The sequence below is a fragment of the Argopecten irradians genome, chromosome 1 (assembly GCF_041381155.1).
Source record: "Argopecten irradians isolate NY chromosome 1, Ai_NY, whole genome shotgun sequence".
Classification (NCBI taxonomy): domain Eukaryota; kingdom Metazoa; phylum Mollusca; class Bivalvia; order Pectinida; family Pectinidae; genus Argopecten; species Argopecten irradians.
In genome coordinates, this window is record NC_091134.1 from 49,955,118 (window position 1) to 49,970,175 (window position 15,058).

The window sequence follows — 15,058 nt, forward strand, 5'->3', positions numbered from 1 at the left end:
AAAATAGAAGTTGATATTACCCCAAGTAACAGTTAATGTATTCCATTGTGGAAACAATCATTTTAGCATGTATTACCTGCGGACTTGGTGAATGACATGGTCTCTTTGAAGACAGCGGATATTTTCTGTGATTGCATTATGTCCTGAGTTTTCATCCATTTGTTCTACTAGCCAGCTTACCACAGACTTGTCATCTTCCCACATGTAGGCCTGCTCAAACAAAGACAAAACAGATCAAGGGAGTCATATCACAATCAAGAGAGGGAGACTAAGGCCGTTTTCGATTATACGGTTCGATTGGTTGGACCTAGTTGTTCGTTTATCAATAAAAGACGGACCTGGTAATTTTATATTGTTTACAGACAAGCCTTGACAAAGCCCACACAGGCCTGTATAATAAACCGCAGGTCCGTCAGGATTTATACATGAAATAATGACTTTATCAAACGGTCGAAGCGGTTGTTCCCAATAAACGAAAACAGCCAAAATCATATTTAGTAAAGCTAGGGAGTTAGGTAAAAAATTGGATGTATCCTTTCTCTCTGATATTTAAGTAAAAAGAAATCAGTTTGATAAGATTCAATCACTTTCCTTGTCATTATTGTACTTTTTCTAGTTTCCATGCCCATTTAGGGAAATAATTTTGTGATGCAACATATGCAGTAATTGCCTCTGCTTCCATATATAATATGGAGGATAGACAGGCGGGACGCCACGAGGCAGGCGTACTATCATGAGTAACACTGTGTGTATCCCATTTCAAGGAATGGATGATGTACACCATGAAACCATCCAGGATATCACATTTTCCTTGTGACAAAATACATTTCTCTCGACTTACATTGACCGTGCCTTGGTCCTCAACAAACCAGCGACTCAGGCTTGAGTTGAGTTGTCCTTCACTCAAGTTGGAGGTGAAGGAACGCATCTTCTGCTTCAGTTCACATTCCAATAGTCGTCGACGCAGTCTCCAGTACATAAATTCTCGACTTCGCTTCCATTTGAGGATTGCCTGATATAATTCAACGATAATAGACATATGAGAATCAACATAAAAAGATAGGATATAATTTGGGTAACAAAAATATTACTCCCCCCCCCCAGGTATTTGTTTTGCTTTGACTAAATCAAAGACAGACATTATTTCATCACATTTGATACATTTGATAAACATTATCAGAAAGTGTGATGGAGGTTAAGGTATCCATCAATAAATTATAACATGGCTTCCCTTGAATTTTTAACTTTATGGTAGAATCAAGATTGTGAAAATTATAAACAAGTTGTTTTTACTGTAGCTGCCATCTTGAAATTTAAAGTAACCCTAAAATATCAATTATTTCATTCTTATGACGTTATTTTGTAATGGTGTAAAGATACCTACAGAAATGACATTTTTCTCCTCCATGCGGCCTGGCGTGTCGTGCAGGTCAGCGAACTGTATTGCCACCTGGTGGTACATTGGCACAAGTTTCTCCTCCTGCTGAGATAACTCTTTCTCCAATGTTGACTTCTCCTCAGCACTCAGGTTTGGCGAGTTTAACTTTTCTATCAATTTCTTACAACCTGGATCTAAGCGTCTCATAGATTTGATCAAGTCTTTTTTCCGGAATTTGATTTCCACAGTACCCTCAGGTTCCAGAACACCTCCCCTGTAGATAATCAATTTTCAATTTTGTATATTTTCAACTTTTCAAAATAGACGTAGAGACCTTGCATGTCTAAATAAATTCAGTCTCATGAATATCACAGCAAGAACTAGACATGTCTGTAGGGCATAACCTTCATGGGATGGAAATGGATGTCGTCTGTAACACTATACTTCTTTTCATGGTGGAATCATAGACAATATATAGAGGATAACGGAACAACACCCTTTATTGTGTGTACAACTTTCAAATCAATTACATCAATATTGTATGTCCAATAGCTTTAATTATCTTCCAACATTTTAGGTGTCATGCTATATATCAAACTCATCCTTACCGGCTGAGTTGGTCAGCAAACATCTCCATCTGGACTGGATTGATGGTGGGATCAACTACTACCCATGCTCCTCCTCTCAGCTCGGCGTACGGTGGGATGTAAACAAAGATGGGACGGTTGTACTCCCGCAGGGCGTCCACAATGTAGGAACCAAACTTGAGGACTTGGTCATACATATCTGTAATGGAGAGAAAATCATTGCTCATATAAGTCAAGATGACACAATAATTCACATGATAAGTTTGAATTTCATTGACAAGAACAATCTACTTCAACTTCATATAATTAAAATTGATATGCACCAGAAGAATAAAATTGCGACTCCGTATTTTTTATGTTTGTTCAGTATAACCACTGTGTCACCAGATCAAGCATGGTGACAGAGAGTGTGAGAGAGCTTTCTCACCTTTCATGCCGCCGGAGAAACCTCTCCAGTTGGCAAACACCAGCAGGGGGAGCTCTTCTCTGTTGAAGTCCTTAATGGCCTGGGCTGTTTTATAGGCAGAGTCTGGGAACCACACCTGGCCAGCCTGCTGAATCACCTGTAAGAGAAATTGCTACTTTAAACCAAAGTTCTCAAGAAATGTATCAGAATATGCTCATTTTATGACAAGGACAAAGAAATATCCTATCCATATTCATATTCATTATGATCACTTTTAACTCTCTACAAGCATGAAATATATTTTATGTATTAACTGAATAACCATAATTATTTTTACAGGTATGTGTAATGAAATACCAAATGTATCATTTTTATATCTGTGACCTTGAATATAAATTTACAATCTGTCAATTCGACCCGTCTAACCTTGGATTTGTGTAAATAAATTATTGCTTTTTGTAATTTTGTTTTGTTCTCACTGGATGAATGAATTTGTCAAATACAAAATGTACCAAAACTGTACTAGTCCAGTAAAGATAGGGTGTTACCCCAAAATAATTGCAACAGAATTTTTTCTTTGTTTTTCATACAGATCTGACTTTGTTTTATACAAGAAAAAAAAGTCGCCACAAATAAAAATTTGGGAAAGTGTTTTTCTTGACCCTCCAAAAATCAGAAAAATAGGGATAATTGCATAATATGCCAACTTTGAAGCCAAATATAAACTTACATGGTTATCATGAAATACTAGAAAATTACTGTTTGATAAGAACGTTATAAGGACAGCACAGATTGCCAAATATCTAAGTTGAAATCAACACAGAGAATAATTATGTCCTTGTAACAGCCAAATATGCTTTTGTTGGATTGTTAAGGTAAAAAAATTGTTATTATCATTAATACCATTGATACTCATTTTGGTGGAATCTTTTTAAATAAAACTTGTTGATTAAAGGCTTTAAAAGTAAAACATTTTACTTTCACTACCTGAGATAACATGGTTGCTCAAAATTGGTCTTTTGGCTTTTTCCAAGGATATTTTGAAGTCCAAATTGAATAATATGTCTTTTATTCAAGAATCATTTAGTAAGTACCATCTCAAGTGTTTAGATAGTTATTAATTCAGATTCTATGTAGTCTAAACTCACCTAAAAGAGACAACTATATCAAGATATCCCCAAAAATAAAAGACGTGAGGTCGATCAAATCCTCATTTAGTGTCAATTTGACTAAACCCTTCTAATTGGCTGTCCTTAAGTTGAAATATCAAAAATGTGAATATCTATTTTGTGACTAATCAGATTGCAAAATCCTTTGGCAGATATAACCACCATAATGGAATGTTCTTTATAAAGTGAAATTGAAGTTTCTTTTTGATCAAATATTTGAATAGGTCAGTTTTTCATTTTTACATAATGGAGCCGGATGGAGGTTACATAATTTTCTATTTTCCATGCCTATTTAGGGAAATAATTTTGTGATGCAACATATGCAGTAATTGCCTCTGCTTCCATATATAATATGGAGGATAGACAGGCGGGAGATAAAGGAATAAAATAAAATTTCAATTTCAATTTTATAGCTGAAAATCATCACAGTTCTGATTTATTTACTGGCAAAATTTTATGACAAACAAATAAAGCATAATCGAAAAATTAAGATATTTGTATTGCAAATTTATGGACTTAGACATGTTTTGATATTCAGCCAAATTAACGTGATAGGAAGTTTTTACTACTAAATAAGATATGCATATTTATACCGTTTTACAATACATTATCACAATAACAAGTACAAAATATACAAAAAAGGATATCACATATTTGGAAGCATTTGCCTTTTTTATTTTCGGAAATATTAACTACCAAAATGGGAGTTTTGCCAAAAATCTAAGTATAAAAACACTTCAAATCGGCACGATCAGTCAACTTGACAGGTTAATATTTAGTTTTTTTCTAGCTAATGTATTATCGATCATGCTATAATATCAAAGAAAAAGTATTCCTTTAAGACATAAAACATTAACTGATATTGTTCACGGTAAGATTTTATAAATGTTTGCATCTAAAAAGAAGAAAAACGGTATTGCTAACTAAATTCAAAGGTTTTGAACCGTTTTCATCCTTCTTTATTTCTTGGATTGACTGAAATTATTGTATCATTTCAACTTATTTGTACTTATCTAAAGTTTGTCTTACTTTATACCCGGTTTCATATTTCAAGTTTTGCAAAAACAGCAGATATTGTACTTCAAAAATGTGATTTGTTTTAATTTTCTTATTTTTCGGGTGTTGAAAAAACGTCTTTCCGAACATATTATTTTTGGCGACTTTTTTCATGGTAAAACACTAAGATCCTCCAACTCAAAAAGCAGAAAACAAATTCTGTTGCAATTATTTGGAGGTTAGGTCTCTATTTTTCGTATTTTTACTGGACTATACAGCTTTAAGTCTGACAAGAAGACTAGGAGCAAACAACTAAAAGTAATCCATATGAAATGATTCCTATAATTTGTAAGAATACCTTAGACTCGGAGTCCAGATTGGCAGGGTCAGCCGGTATTGTGACCTCCACACTCCTGGTCTCCACACTGATGACCCCGACTGGGATGCCACCAAGTCGGGCACGACCTACCACCACGGTCTGGGCCCACGGCTGAAGGATCTCCTTAAAGCTATCCTTATCGAAGAACCCACTCTGCCACTCATTCTTCTTTTCTAAAACGGGAATTAGATCATATAGGTTATAATGAATTCAAATTAAGTTACATCAAAGGGTATGGACAGATAAATTTCAACACAGAAATGCAATGCTATGCAGTCACTAATTACCAAAATCATAATATTTTGATGAGAAACTATACAGGAATTTCAATAATGTTTTCATTCAAAATTCACATATATATAACAGTATTTGATTTCTGAGAAACTGATAGACACAGCTAACTGATACACACCTGGGTTTGGCCTGCCACTCAGCATCCAGCGAGGATCGTATGGTGTCTTGGTCGGTACAAAATCAACATCACGATCCACTGGATCCAGCAGAGGCATAATAGGCAGTGGTGCTCCATGATGCTGTTATCATACAAAATCAACATAAATTTTATGTCTTTAAAACAAGTTCTTCTTCCTTTTTCTTTAATTCAGTTGGTTTTTTTCTGTGCCACCATTCTCCCTCCAAGGGTAAAAGTTGGTTTTTTTCTGTGCCACCATTCTCCCTCCAAGGGTAAAACCAACCTCATTTTACAAATATAAATCACGTAAAGTATTACTAAGGTAATTAATTAATTTCACTTTAAGCATTAAGGAGGAGTAGAGTTTTAAAAGTCACACTTCTATCAAATGAAGTCCTGAAATTAAACATAATACCATACCTTAGGTACATATGATAGCCACTCTAGGATTTTATTTGCTCCCTCAAAGTCGTCTCTCACAACTTCATGTGACACACCGTTACTGTGCATGATCTGAATCCCTCCTAACTGGTTATTACTGGTGTAAACCTCACGACCAAGGACCTATAAAAGATCAATGAAATTAATGAAAAATATTCCATTATAAAAAACTATAACACATTAAGTACATTGGTACTTAATCAGCTCCATGAGTTATATTCAGAATACAAAAAAGCATGTCTTTGTTTAAAAAACTTAAAGATGCACATGTTTGACTGAGCATATCAGAATCACAATTCCTTTATAGCAATGCTTTAATATACTAAGAGCATTAAAATTTGAGAAGAGACAAAATGAACCTAGTTATCTAGACCATTTTTACCTTGTTAAGGGCCCCCGCTCCAGTGAGGATGATATGTGAATTCTCCACCTGTATGGTCCTCTGGCCGAGCCTCACTAGGTAGGCCCCGATACCAATGGCCCTGCAGGTTACCTGGCAAAGAAATACTCACTATTACAATGTACCACAAATAGTTCACTAACTGTCACATAAGTGTATACATACATTTAGTAAAACTAAAAGTCTGTATTTTGGTACAGAACATTTGTTTACAGTGGGAGTGGAGACTCATATCATTTACATGTACTACTTTGGCTGACTTGGACAACAGAAGCTGTCTGTAGTAATTACACTGGAATTAATTCAATGGGTTAAGAGAAGAAAAAGTTGTAAATTATTTACAGACGGATAATTGATATCAGTGGAGAAAAGACAATAAGAATGTATGTTTAATATTTGAGGAGACCTTGAATATCAATAGACCTTACCAAACTGATAGTGGCTATTTCTTCGTAAGCTGCCGATGTTTCCCCAGCTATCATGCCCGAGCCCCTCAAATTCTCCACACCTAGGCCCTCATCTTTACCTACAATCAAATATTCAATAGATTGTTGAAAATGCAATAAGGTGGCATTGGTTTTCTGATTCTTAATAAATTCAGATTTGTGCATGCTATAGAATTACCTTAAAACTAATAGTTCACTTGCCTGTCTATTATAAACATTAATGTTTCATAATCGTTAAGTCTGGGTTTTTTTTTATACAGTTTAAGTTTGATAAACTAAAACAGGTGATGTAGAACATAAACCTACCCTGCAGATGACTAGAATAACAGAATAAAGACTAACCAATGATGTCGGTGATTTTATAGCGAGATTCTCCCTCATCTTCGATCAGCTCTGCACGGACAGCATTCACAGCGCTCACTTTCTTAAAGTCATCCGGAGCCAGATAGAGATATTTAAATCCCTAAAACATTAAAACAATTCTTCCTAAACTACACTCTTCACTACAAACTAATTTATTTATCTTCTTAGTTTCATGTTACTCTTATATTATTTGAATGAAATTGAATTTGTTTTATGCAAGGTGACTCTAAACAGATGATTCATCGTCCCACTCAATTATCTCCCCTTGCCTCGTCATGGTCCTTGTTGTCCTGCCAGGCAAACCTGAACGAGTGTTTTACTTTTCCATTCAGTTATCTCACCTTACCTTGTCTGGGTCCTTGTTGTCCTGCCAGGCGACCCTGAACAGATGTTTGAGTTCCTCACTCAGTTACCTCCCCTTACCTTGTCCGGGTCCTTGCTGTCCTGCCAGGCGACCCTGAACAGATGTTCGAGTTCCTCACTCAGTTACCTCCCCTTACCTTGTCCAGGTCCTTGTTGTCCTGCCAGGCGACCCTAAACAGATGTTTGAATTCCTCACTCAGTTATCTCCCCTTACCTTGTCTGGGTCCTTGTTGTCCTGCCAGGCGACCCTGAACAGATGTTTGAGTTCCTCACTCAGTCCTATCCTGGCTCCACTGTTAGCCGAGATGTAAATCCTAGGTAAGCCTTTTGTCCTTGCCAACTCTGATGACCTCTGCATCAACCATGATTTTATTTTTAAAAGTTCAATGGAATAATTGGGCAAATGAGTTCATAATTGCATCGGAGATGTATACATGATATTTTTTTTTATGTATAGAGTGTAGTACTTATGAATTGTCTAATAAACAATAGACAAGCAAAATAATCTTTACATTCTTTTTAGTAATAATCTGTTATCAAAGTTATGACAAAGTTTATTAGTAAATGATATTTTTAACTAAGTGTGACTATGAATGCTAAACTTACCTTAAAAAGCAGGTCTTCCTTAGGCCCAAATGAGCCGATTTTGTGTGTGATGTCGTTAGCGATGATGATGACGTCTCTCCCACTGGGGTACTCTGGGGTTTTCAGTGTCACCTGCCAGGCTACCATACCAATCTGTGTAACAGAAAATTTACATCACAATTCATATTATAGACTTACATTTTAACCTACTTACCAATGTCTTAGATTTATATTTAAATCTGTATAATACTTAGCAAAGTCTTCTTACAACTCTTGAAATTATTCTATACATTGGAAAATTTTTGTACTATTCAGTTTTTTTGTATGATCACGTGGCGTAAAGTATAGTTCTGGCATTATATGACAGGTTTTAAATCATATATTTTTTCTCTTTATACAGTTGTTCATTTCACATAATTCATTGCAGTACATAATTATTAACCGAAATTGAATATTTTGTTCTGAATAGCTTGTGTCCCATTCATCCGGTATGTGAATGAAAAGTAACACGAAGATGTATCTCCAATGGAACTAATTAATGTACCATGTGATATCCGATAACATTTTGGGTATCCTGTGGTATGTGAATTAGTCCCACTCCTGATAAAAGTTCCAGAGACAAAGATAAAGATTACTGTTACTAGTAGTAGTAATGCACCAAAAAGCCCAATCAAAATGGCATGCAGTTTAATTGTGAAAAGTCAGTGAAGAAATTACCAATTTTATTGCTGTCTTTTTATTCTAAAGCATATTTCTTACATATAACATGACAAACCAATCACCTATCATCAATACTATTTTTCTGTGTAATAGATATTTTATAATCTTAATTAAATTAATAATCTAAATTACTAATTCCTCATACTAGTATTCATTGTATCGACCTGCAAGACCCAAAAGACTTTTAAAATATAATTATAAAGGAAAACTGTATTGTAGTTCACAGTCTATAAGCAACAGTCATTAGAGACATGACAGGTTAAAACGACCAAGGAGAGACAATTACTGACTAACGACCAGGATCTGACAGTGTACTAGGGCTAGCAATGGAACAATGTTAGATATCAGAACCACATGGACACAAGGATTGTATTTACTTATTAAAATATTTCCACTCTGGTTTTACAGGGATATGGTGTATATGTGTCTGTGTACGATAACCAAGATCTAAACCTACATTATAGTGCTACCTCACCAAAACACACAGTCAAAGACATGCAGAGACCTAACTGGAAAGATCTAGATTAGACACCCATTGTAACTGACCCTTCCTCCACTACTTCCCACTGTATATCTACCTCTATACTATCAGTAAATAAATTGAATCCTGGCCGCCTGTTCTTTCTAGACTGCCTACGATGCTATTCAAAGGATATGAAAAATTTGACATCGATATGTCTGACAAAAACCTGTGTCAAAAAATACATTTTGTATATTGAAATTGACAAAATTTGAAGTCATTGGAACCCTGTTCTTCAAAAAATTCAACTGAAGTTTAGTTGAGTAATGAAGTTTGGTCAGGACTAAAATAACTGTTACTTATTATACAGTGTCTTTTAAGTCATAGAAGCTGGAGTTAAAAAAGTTCAATTGTATTTCAAGTTAAAGAGATGATCTCGCCTTTTGTAAAGATTTGATTTTTAATTCCTGAATATTATGAACCATTTTACTTAAATGGAATGAAAGTAATGAATTCATTCTGAAAAAGATTCTGAGAAAAAATATGCTAGCTTCAGAGTGCTGATTATACCTCATTTTCACCGGGGAGTCTGTTCTGGACACAGAGGCGGTCTTGAGTGTCCAGTACAAGTTCCTTACTGGAGAAGACTTCGGTGGGGATATCACTGTCTTGTAACTTATGACGGGATACATAGTCCTTCCACTGTGCTATTGTCGCCTGAAACATACATACAGAATGTGTCAGTTACACATGCATGAACATCCATGTTTTTGCACGTAAATCTTTAAGTGAAACACGCACCTTACATAGCACTTATACAGTTAGTCTTAAAACTTAAATCTTTAATACCTGTCTAAACATTTCCGGAAAGTCATACACATAGGTGGTTCCGCTTGACTGAGCCTGGAAACGCTTCAGTTGTAGGTGGTCCTTAGTAACATAGGGTGTACTGATCAGTAGACCATGGAGAGCTCCCTGCTTTGGTCCATATGCTTCAAACATCACCTGTACATAGGAAAATATATTTTTTTACAATATTTCCTGCAGGCAGAAGTACAGCATATAGACAGCAATTTTCACAGGGATTGTATCTTTGTAATTTTACAGGTGATCAAGAAGATCACAAAAATTACAATTGATTTTAGTTTGACACTTCATCAAATGCAGAACATTATGTATTCTGTGTTATATACTTGTTGCATCATCAAATTAACTAATATTTTCATCTTCACTATAATCACCTCTTCTTGACTTGAAGCCAAGTTCACAAGTTTACCGAATAATCACATGTAATACTATCTAAATATGAAATAAAGTACGTGGCTATGTCTTCCATACCTGTTCAGAGCTGGCATCTGTAGCTTCCTTATATAAACTCATGTCCAGGTAATACCCACTCTCATTGGTCAGGAACAGTCGGATAGGGTCTACCGCACCAGTCAGGCCGTTTCTGTAATGTTAGCAAGTGCATTCTTATGTTATGTGTCACATGTGCCCAGTAAAACTGTTATTACAAGGCAATGCTTTCTCATTTTTTATTTATAATGGTTTTACTATTATTGAAGAAAACTATATCACTGCCAAACGAAAATTCTCACAACCAAATACAAATTTATCTGTCTTCACCAAAACTTTCATCACTGATGTTTTTTTAAGTATGACTCTTGTTACAAACAGAACCTCAACACTAATAGATATGACTTTAAGAAAGAATCCCTTTTCTAAATAGATGTGTGACGTACCTGATGGTGAACTTGAGTTCAGCACTGAGGACACGGATACTCCAGAGTCTGTTACCATACCTCATCACCATACTCCGGACCGTCTCCTCCAGCTACACAAATAACAAACACAAGTTAACAACTCATAAATCCTCAATTTTATAAATACAAAAGGAACATTTTAACAATTTTGAAATAAAAGAGGGTGGATACCGGTAACTTGATTGCAGTTAATGGATGGTTAATACTCACCTTTCCTGGTTCATTCAAGGTCAAGGTAGGTACAAAGTTGAGGAAGATGTGATTACAGTCTGTCTTTTTGGCCTGTAACATAAAATTTATGTAAAGGGTTTCAACAGGTGAAAAGGAATTTTAATTTTTTCCTCAATAGAATGCTGCTCTAATTCAGCTTCCTGAACTACCTTTAAGTCTTGTAGAATATGCTACAAGTAGCATAATTAATACATGAAGTTATTCCTTATCTTGCGACTCTTACTAGCTAATATAAGAGGTCAAACTGGTCACAGGAGAACTCAAAGACGACCCACATGGTGTTAAGGAAACCCAATACTTTTAGCATCCCACCAAGGATTCAAATTCAACTCACCTAAGTGAAACATGAATAGTCCTAGACATAAATCAAATTTAACAAAGTTTGTAAATTGAAGTAGAATGACTTTTCCATTTTAAATGCTTAGAGGCAATGACCCACTAAGGACATTTAAAGTTTCATGACTTCATAGGGAAAAAACATTACAGTAAAATATTGTATAGACCTAAGATGTACCAGTGGTGTTACTAACCAGTGGGTGAGAAAAGGCGACCTCCAGGGAGTCCATAGCCTCTAACAGTGTCCTCTCAGCCTCGTTCTGTAAGTACTCAAACGACGCTTCCTGTAACAATAGTCAAAAAATTTCTTGAATAGGAACTTAAACTGCATTCTTATCAAATTTTAAGATGAAAAAGAATTTTTGGCTTCATTTTCAGATCTTTTTCCATTAAATTTGCATCAAAAATGAATCATAAAAAACAATTAAAAACATTTTTCTTAAGAAAAGTTATCAGTTTTGGGAACTTACTGATTTTATTAATGTTGTATAATATACATTTAATATCTAGCTTGAACACTTAGAAAATCAATTTTATTGAAAAAGTAATTCAAACACGTTTAGATCTAAGAAGTGAAATATTAATATGAGAGTTGAGCTTACTTTTGTGACAAGGTCAGAGTGTCGAATGATTGACCTGACAAAGAACCGATAGTCAGTGACCTCTTGACCTTTGGCAACTTTGGCTTTTCCAAGGTAGAGGTGCATTTTGTAATTGGCGGTGGGAATTGCTTCAAGGTCAAAGTTTCGGAGACGGTTGATTTCCAGTTGGAAAGCCAGAGCAGGCTCCAAGTGGCGATAGATACGATCCTCATCAAACTAAAACAAATATAATTATATGTTAGTATTCAGAATCCTACTAACTAGTCTCTTCATTGGTAATTATCAAGAAAAGAAATGCATCAATGACCATTAGGATGTTTTTTTCTTGTCTGAAAATATATCTTATTTGTGCACTTACAGAGACATGTTACATAGAATTTAGTACTAAGGTATTCTAAGCTGTCTATTTAGTACTACGGTATTGTAAGCTGTCATTGTAGTACTGTGGTATTGTAAGCTGTCATTGTAGTACTGTGGTATTGTAAGCTGTCATTGTAGTACTGTGGTATTGTAAGCTGTCATTGTAGTACTGTGGTATTGTAAGCTGTCTATTTAGTAGTACTGTGATATTGTAAGCTGTCATTGTAGTACTGTGGTATGTAAGCTGTCTATTTAGTACTGTGGTATTGTAAGCTGTCATTGTAGTACTGTGGTATTGTAAGCTGTCATTGTAGTACTGTGGTATTGTAAGCTGTCATTGTAGTACTGTGGTATTGTAAGTAACTGTGTATGTGTTGTACTTGTATTGTAAGCTGTCATTTAGTACTGTGATATTGTAAGCTGTCATTGTAGTACTGTGGTATTGTAAGCTGTCTATTTAGTACTGTGATATTGTAAGCTGTCTATTTAGTACTGTGATATTCTAATCTGTCTATTTAGTAACTGTGGTATTGTAAGCTGTCATTAGTAGTACTGTGGTATTGTAAGCTGCATTGTATGTCTATGGTATTGTAAGCTGTCTATTTAGTACTGTGATATTGTAAGCTGTCTATTTAGTACTGTGATATTGTAAGCTGTCTATTTAGTACTACGGTATTGTAAGCTGTCATTGTAGTACTGTGGTATTGTAAGCTGTCTATTTAGTACTACTGATATTGTAAGCTGTCTATTTAGTACTGTGATATTCTAATCTGTCTATTTAGGACTGTGGTATTGTAAGCTGTCATTGTAGTACTGTGGTATTGTAAGCTGTCATTGTAGTACTGTGGTATTGTAAGCTGTCTATTTAGTACTGTGATATTGTAAGCTGTCTATTTAGTACTGTGGTATTGTAAGCTGTCATTGTAGTACTGTGGTATTGTAAGCTGTCATTGTAGTACTGTGGTATTGTAAGCTGTCATTGTAGTACTGTGGTATTGTAAGCTGTCATTGTAGTACTGTGGTATTGTAAGCTGTCTATTTAGTACTGTGATATTGTAAGCTGTCTATTTAGTACTACGGTATTGTAAGCTGTCATTGTAGTACTGTGGTATTGTAAGCTGTCAATTTAGTACTGTGATATTGTAAGCTGTCTATTTAGTACTGTGATATTGTAATCTGTCAATTTAGTACTGTGGTATTGTAAGCTGTCATTGTAGTACTGTGGTATTGTAAGCTGTCTATTTAGTACTGTGATATTGTAAGGTAAGCTGTCTATTTAGTACTGTGATATTCTAATCTGTCTATTTAGTACTGTGGTATTGTAAGCTGTCAATTTAGTACTGTGATATTGTAAGCTGTCAATTTAGTACTGTGATATTGTAAGCTGTCTATTTAGTACTGTGATATTCTAATCTGTCAATTTAGTACTGTGATATTCTAATCTGTCTATTTAGTACTGTGGTATTGTAAGCTGTCAATTTAGTACTGTGATATTGTAAGCTGTCAATTTAGTACTGTGGTATTCTAATCTGTCAATTTAGTACTGTGGTATTGTAAGCTGTCAATTTAGTACTGTGATATTCTAAGCTGTCAATTTAGTACTGTGATATTCTAAGCTGTCAATTTAGTACTGTGGTATTGTAAGCTGTCAATTTAGTACTGTGGTATTCTAAGCTGTCAATTTAGTACTGTGATATTGTAAGCTGTCAATTTAGTACTGTGATATTCTAAGCTGTCAATTTAGTACTGTGATATTCTAATCTGTCAATTTAGTACTGTGGTATTCTAAGTTGTCAATTTAGTACTGTGGTATTCTAATTCTGTGGTATCGTTCTGTCAATTTAGTACTGTGATATTCTAAGTGTCTATTTAGTACTGTGGTATTCTAATTGTCAATTAGTACTGTGTATTCTAAGCTGTCTAACACTTTGACATAATGAGAAACTTACCTCAAACTTGGCTCTGTGATATTCTAATCTGTCTATTTAGTACTGTGGTATTGTAAGCTGTCAATTTAGTACTGTGATATTCTAAGCTGTCAATTTAGTACTGTGATATTCTAATCTGTCAATTTAGTACTGTGGTATTCTAAGTTGTCAATATAGTACTGTGGTATCGTAAGCTGTCAATTTAGTACTGTGATATTCTAAGCTGTCAATTTAGTACTGTGGTATTCTAAGCTGTCAATTTAGTACTGTGGTATTGTAAGCTGTCAATTTAGTACTGTGGTATTCTAAGCTGTCTATTTAGTACTGTGGTATTGTAAGCTGTCAATTTAGTACTGTGGTATTGTAAGCTGTCAATTTAGTACTGTGGTATTCTAAGCTGTCAATTTAGTACTGTGGTATTCTAAGTTGTCAATTTAGTACTGTGGTATTCTAAGTTGTCAATATAGTAATGTGGTATCGTAATCTGTCAATTTAGTACTGTGATATTCTAAGTTGTCTATTTAGTACTGTGGTATTCTAAGTTGTCAATATAGTACTGTGGGGTATTCTAAGCTGTCTAACACTTTGACATAATGAGAAACTTACCTCAAACTTGGCTCTGTGATATTCTAATCTGTCTATTTAGTACTGTGATATTCTAAGCTGTCAATTTAGTACTGTGATATTCTAAGCTGTCAATTTAGTACTGTGGTATTCTAAGCTGTCAATTTAG

At 34.9% G+C, this 15,058-nt stretch overlaps 1 protein-coding gene across 1 annotated transcript in view; it reads right to left on the bottom strand.

Annotated features, from left to right (window-relative positions):
* LOC138331435 (acetyl-CoA carboxylase-like) overlaps positions 1-15,058 on the bottom strand; it is a 62,475-nt gene that overhangs the window by 3,900 nt on the left and 43,517 nt on the right. The window contains 20 exon segments of the mRNA XM_069279052.1: positions 77-210; positions 842-1,012; positions 1,385-1,652; positions 1,987-2,164; positions 2,393-2,528; positions 4,895-5,088; positions 5,328-5,448; positions 5,748-5,891; positions 6,151-6,261; positions 6,597-6,694; positions 6,957-7,077; positions 7,555-7,692; positions 7,947-8,078; positions 9,676-9,822; positions 9,955-10,110; positions 10,444-10,555; positions 10,848-10,939; positions 11,079-11,150; positions 11,630-11,719; positions 12,038-12,253. Of these exon segments, the coding sequence (XP_069135153.1) occupies positions 77-210; positions 842-1,012; positions 1,385-1,652; positions 1,987-2,164; positions 2,393-2,528; positions 4,895-5,088; positions 5,328-5,448; positions 5,748-5,891; positions 6,151-6,261; positions 6,597-6,694; positions 6,957-7,077; positions 7,555-7,692; positions 7,947-8,078; positions 9,676-9,822; positions 9,955-10,110; positions 10,444-10,555; positions 10,848-10,939; positions 11,079-11,150; positions 11,630-11,719; positions 12,038-12,253 (2,831 nt within the window).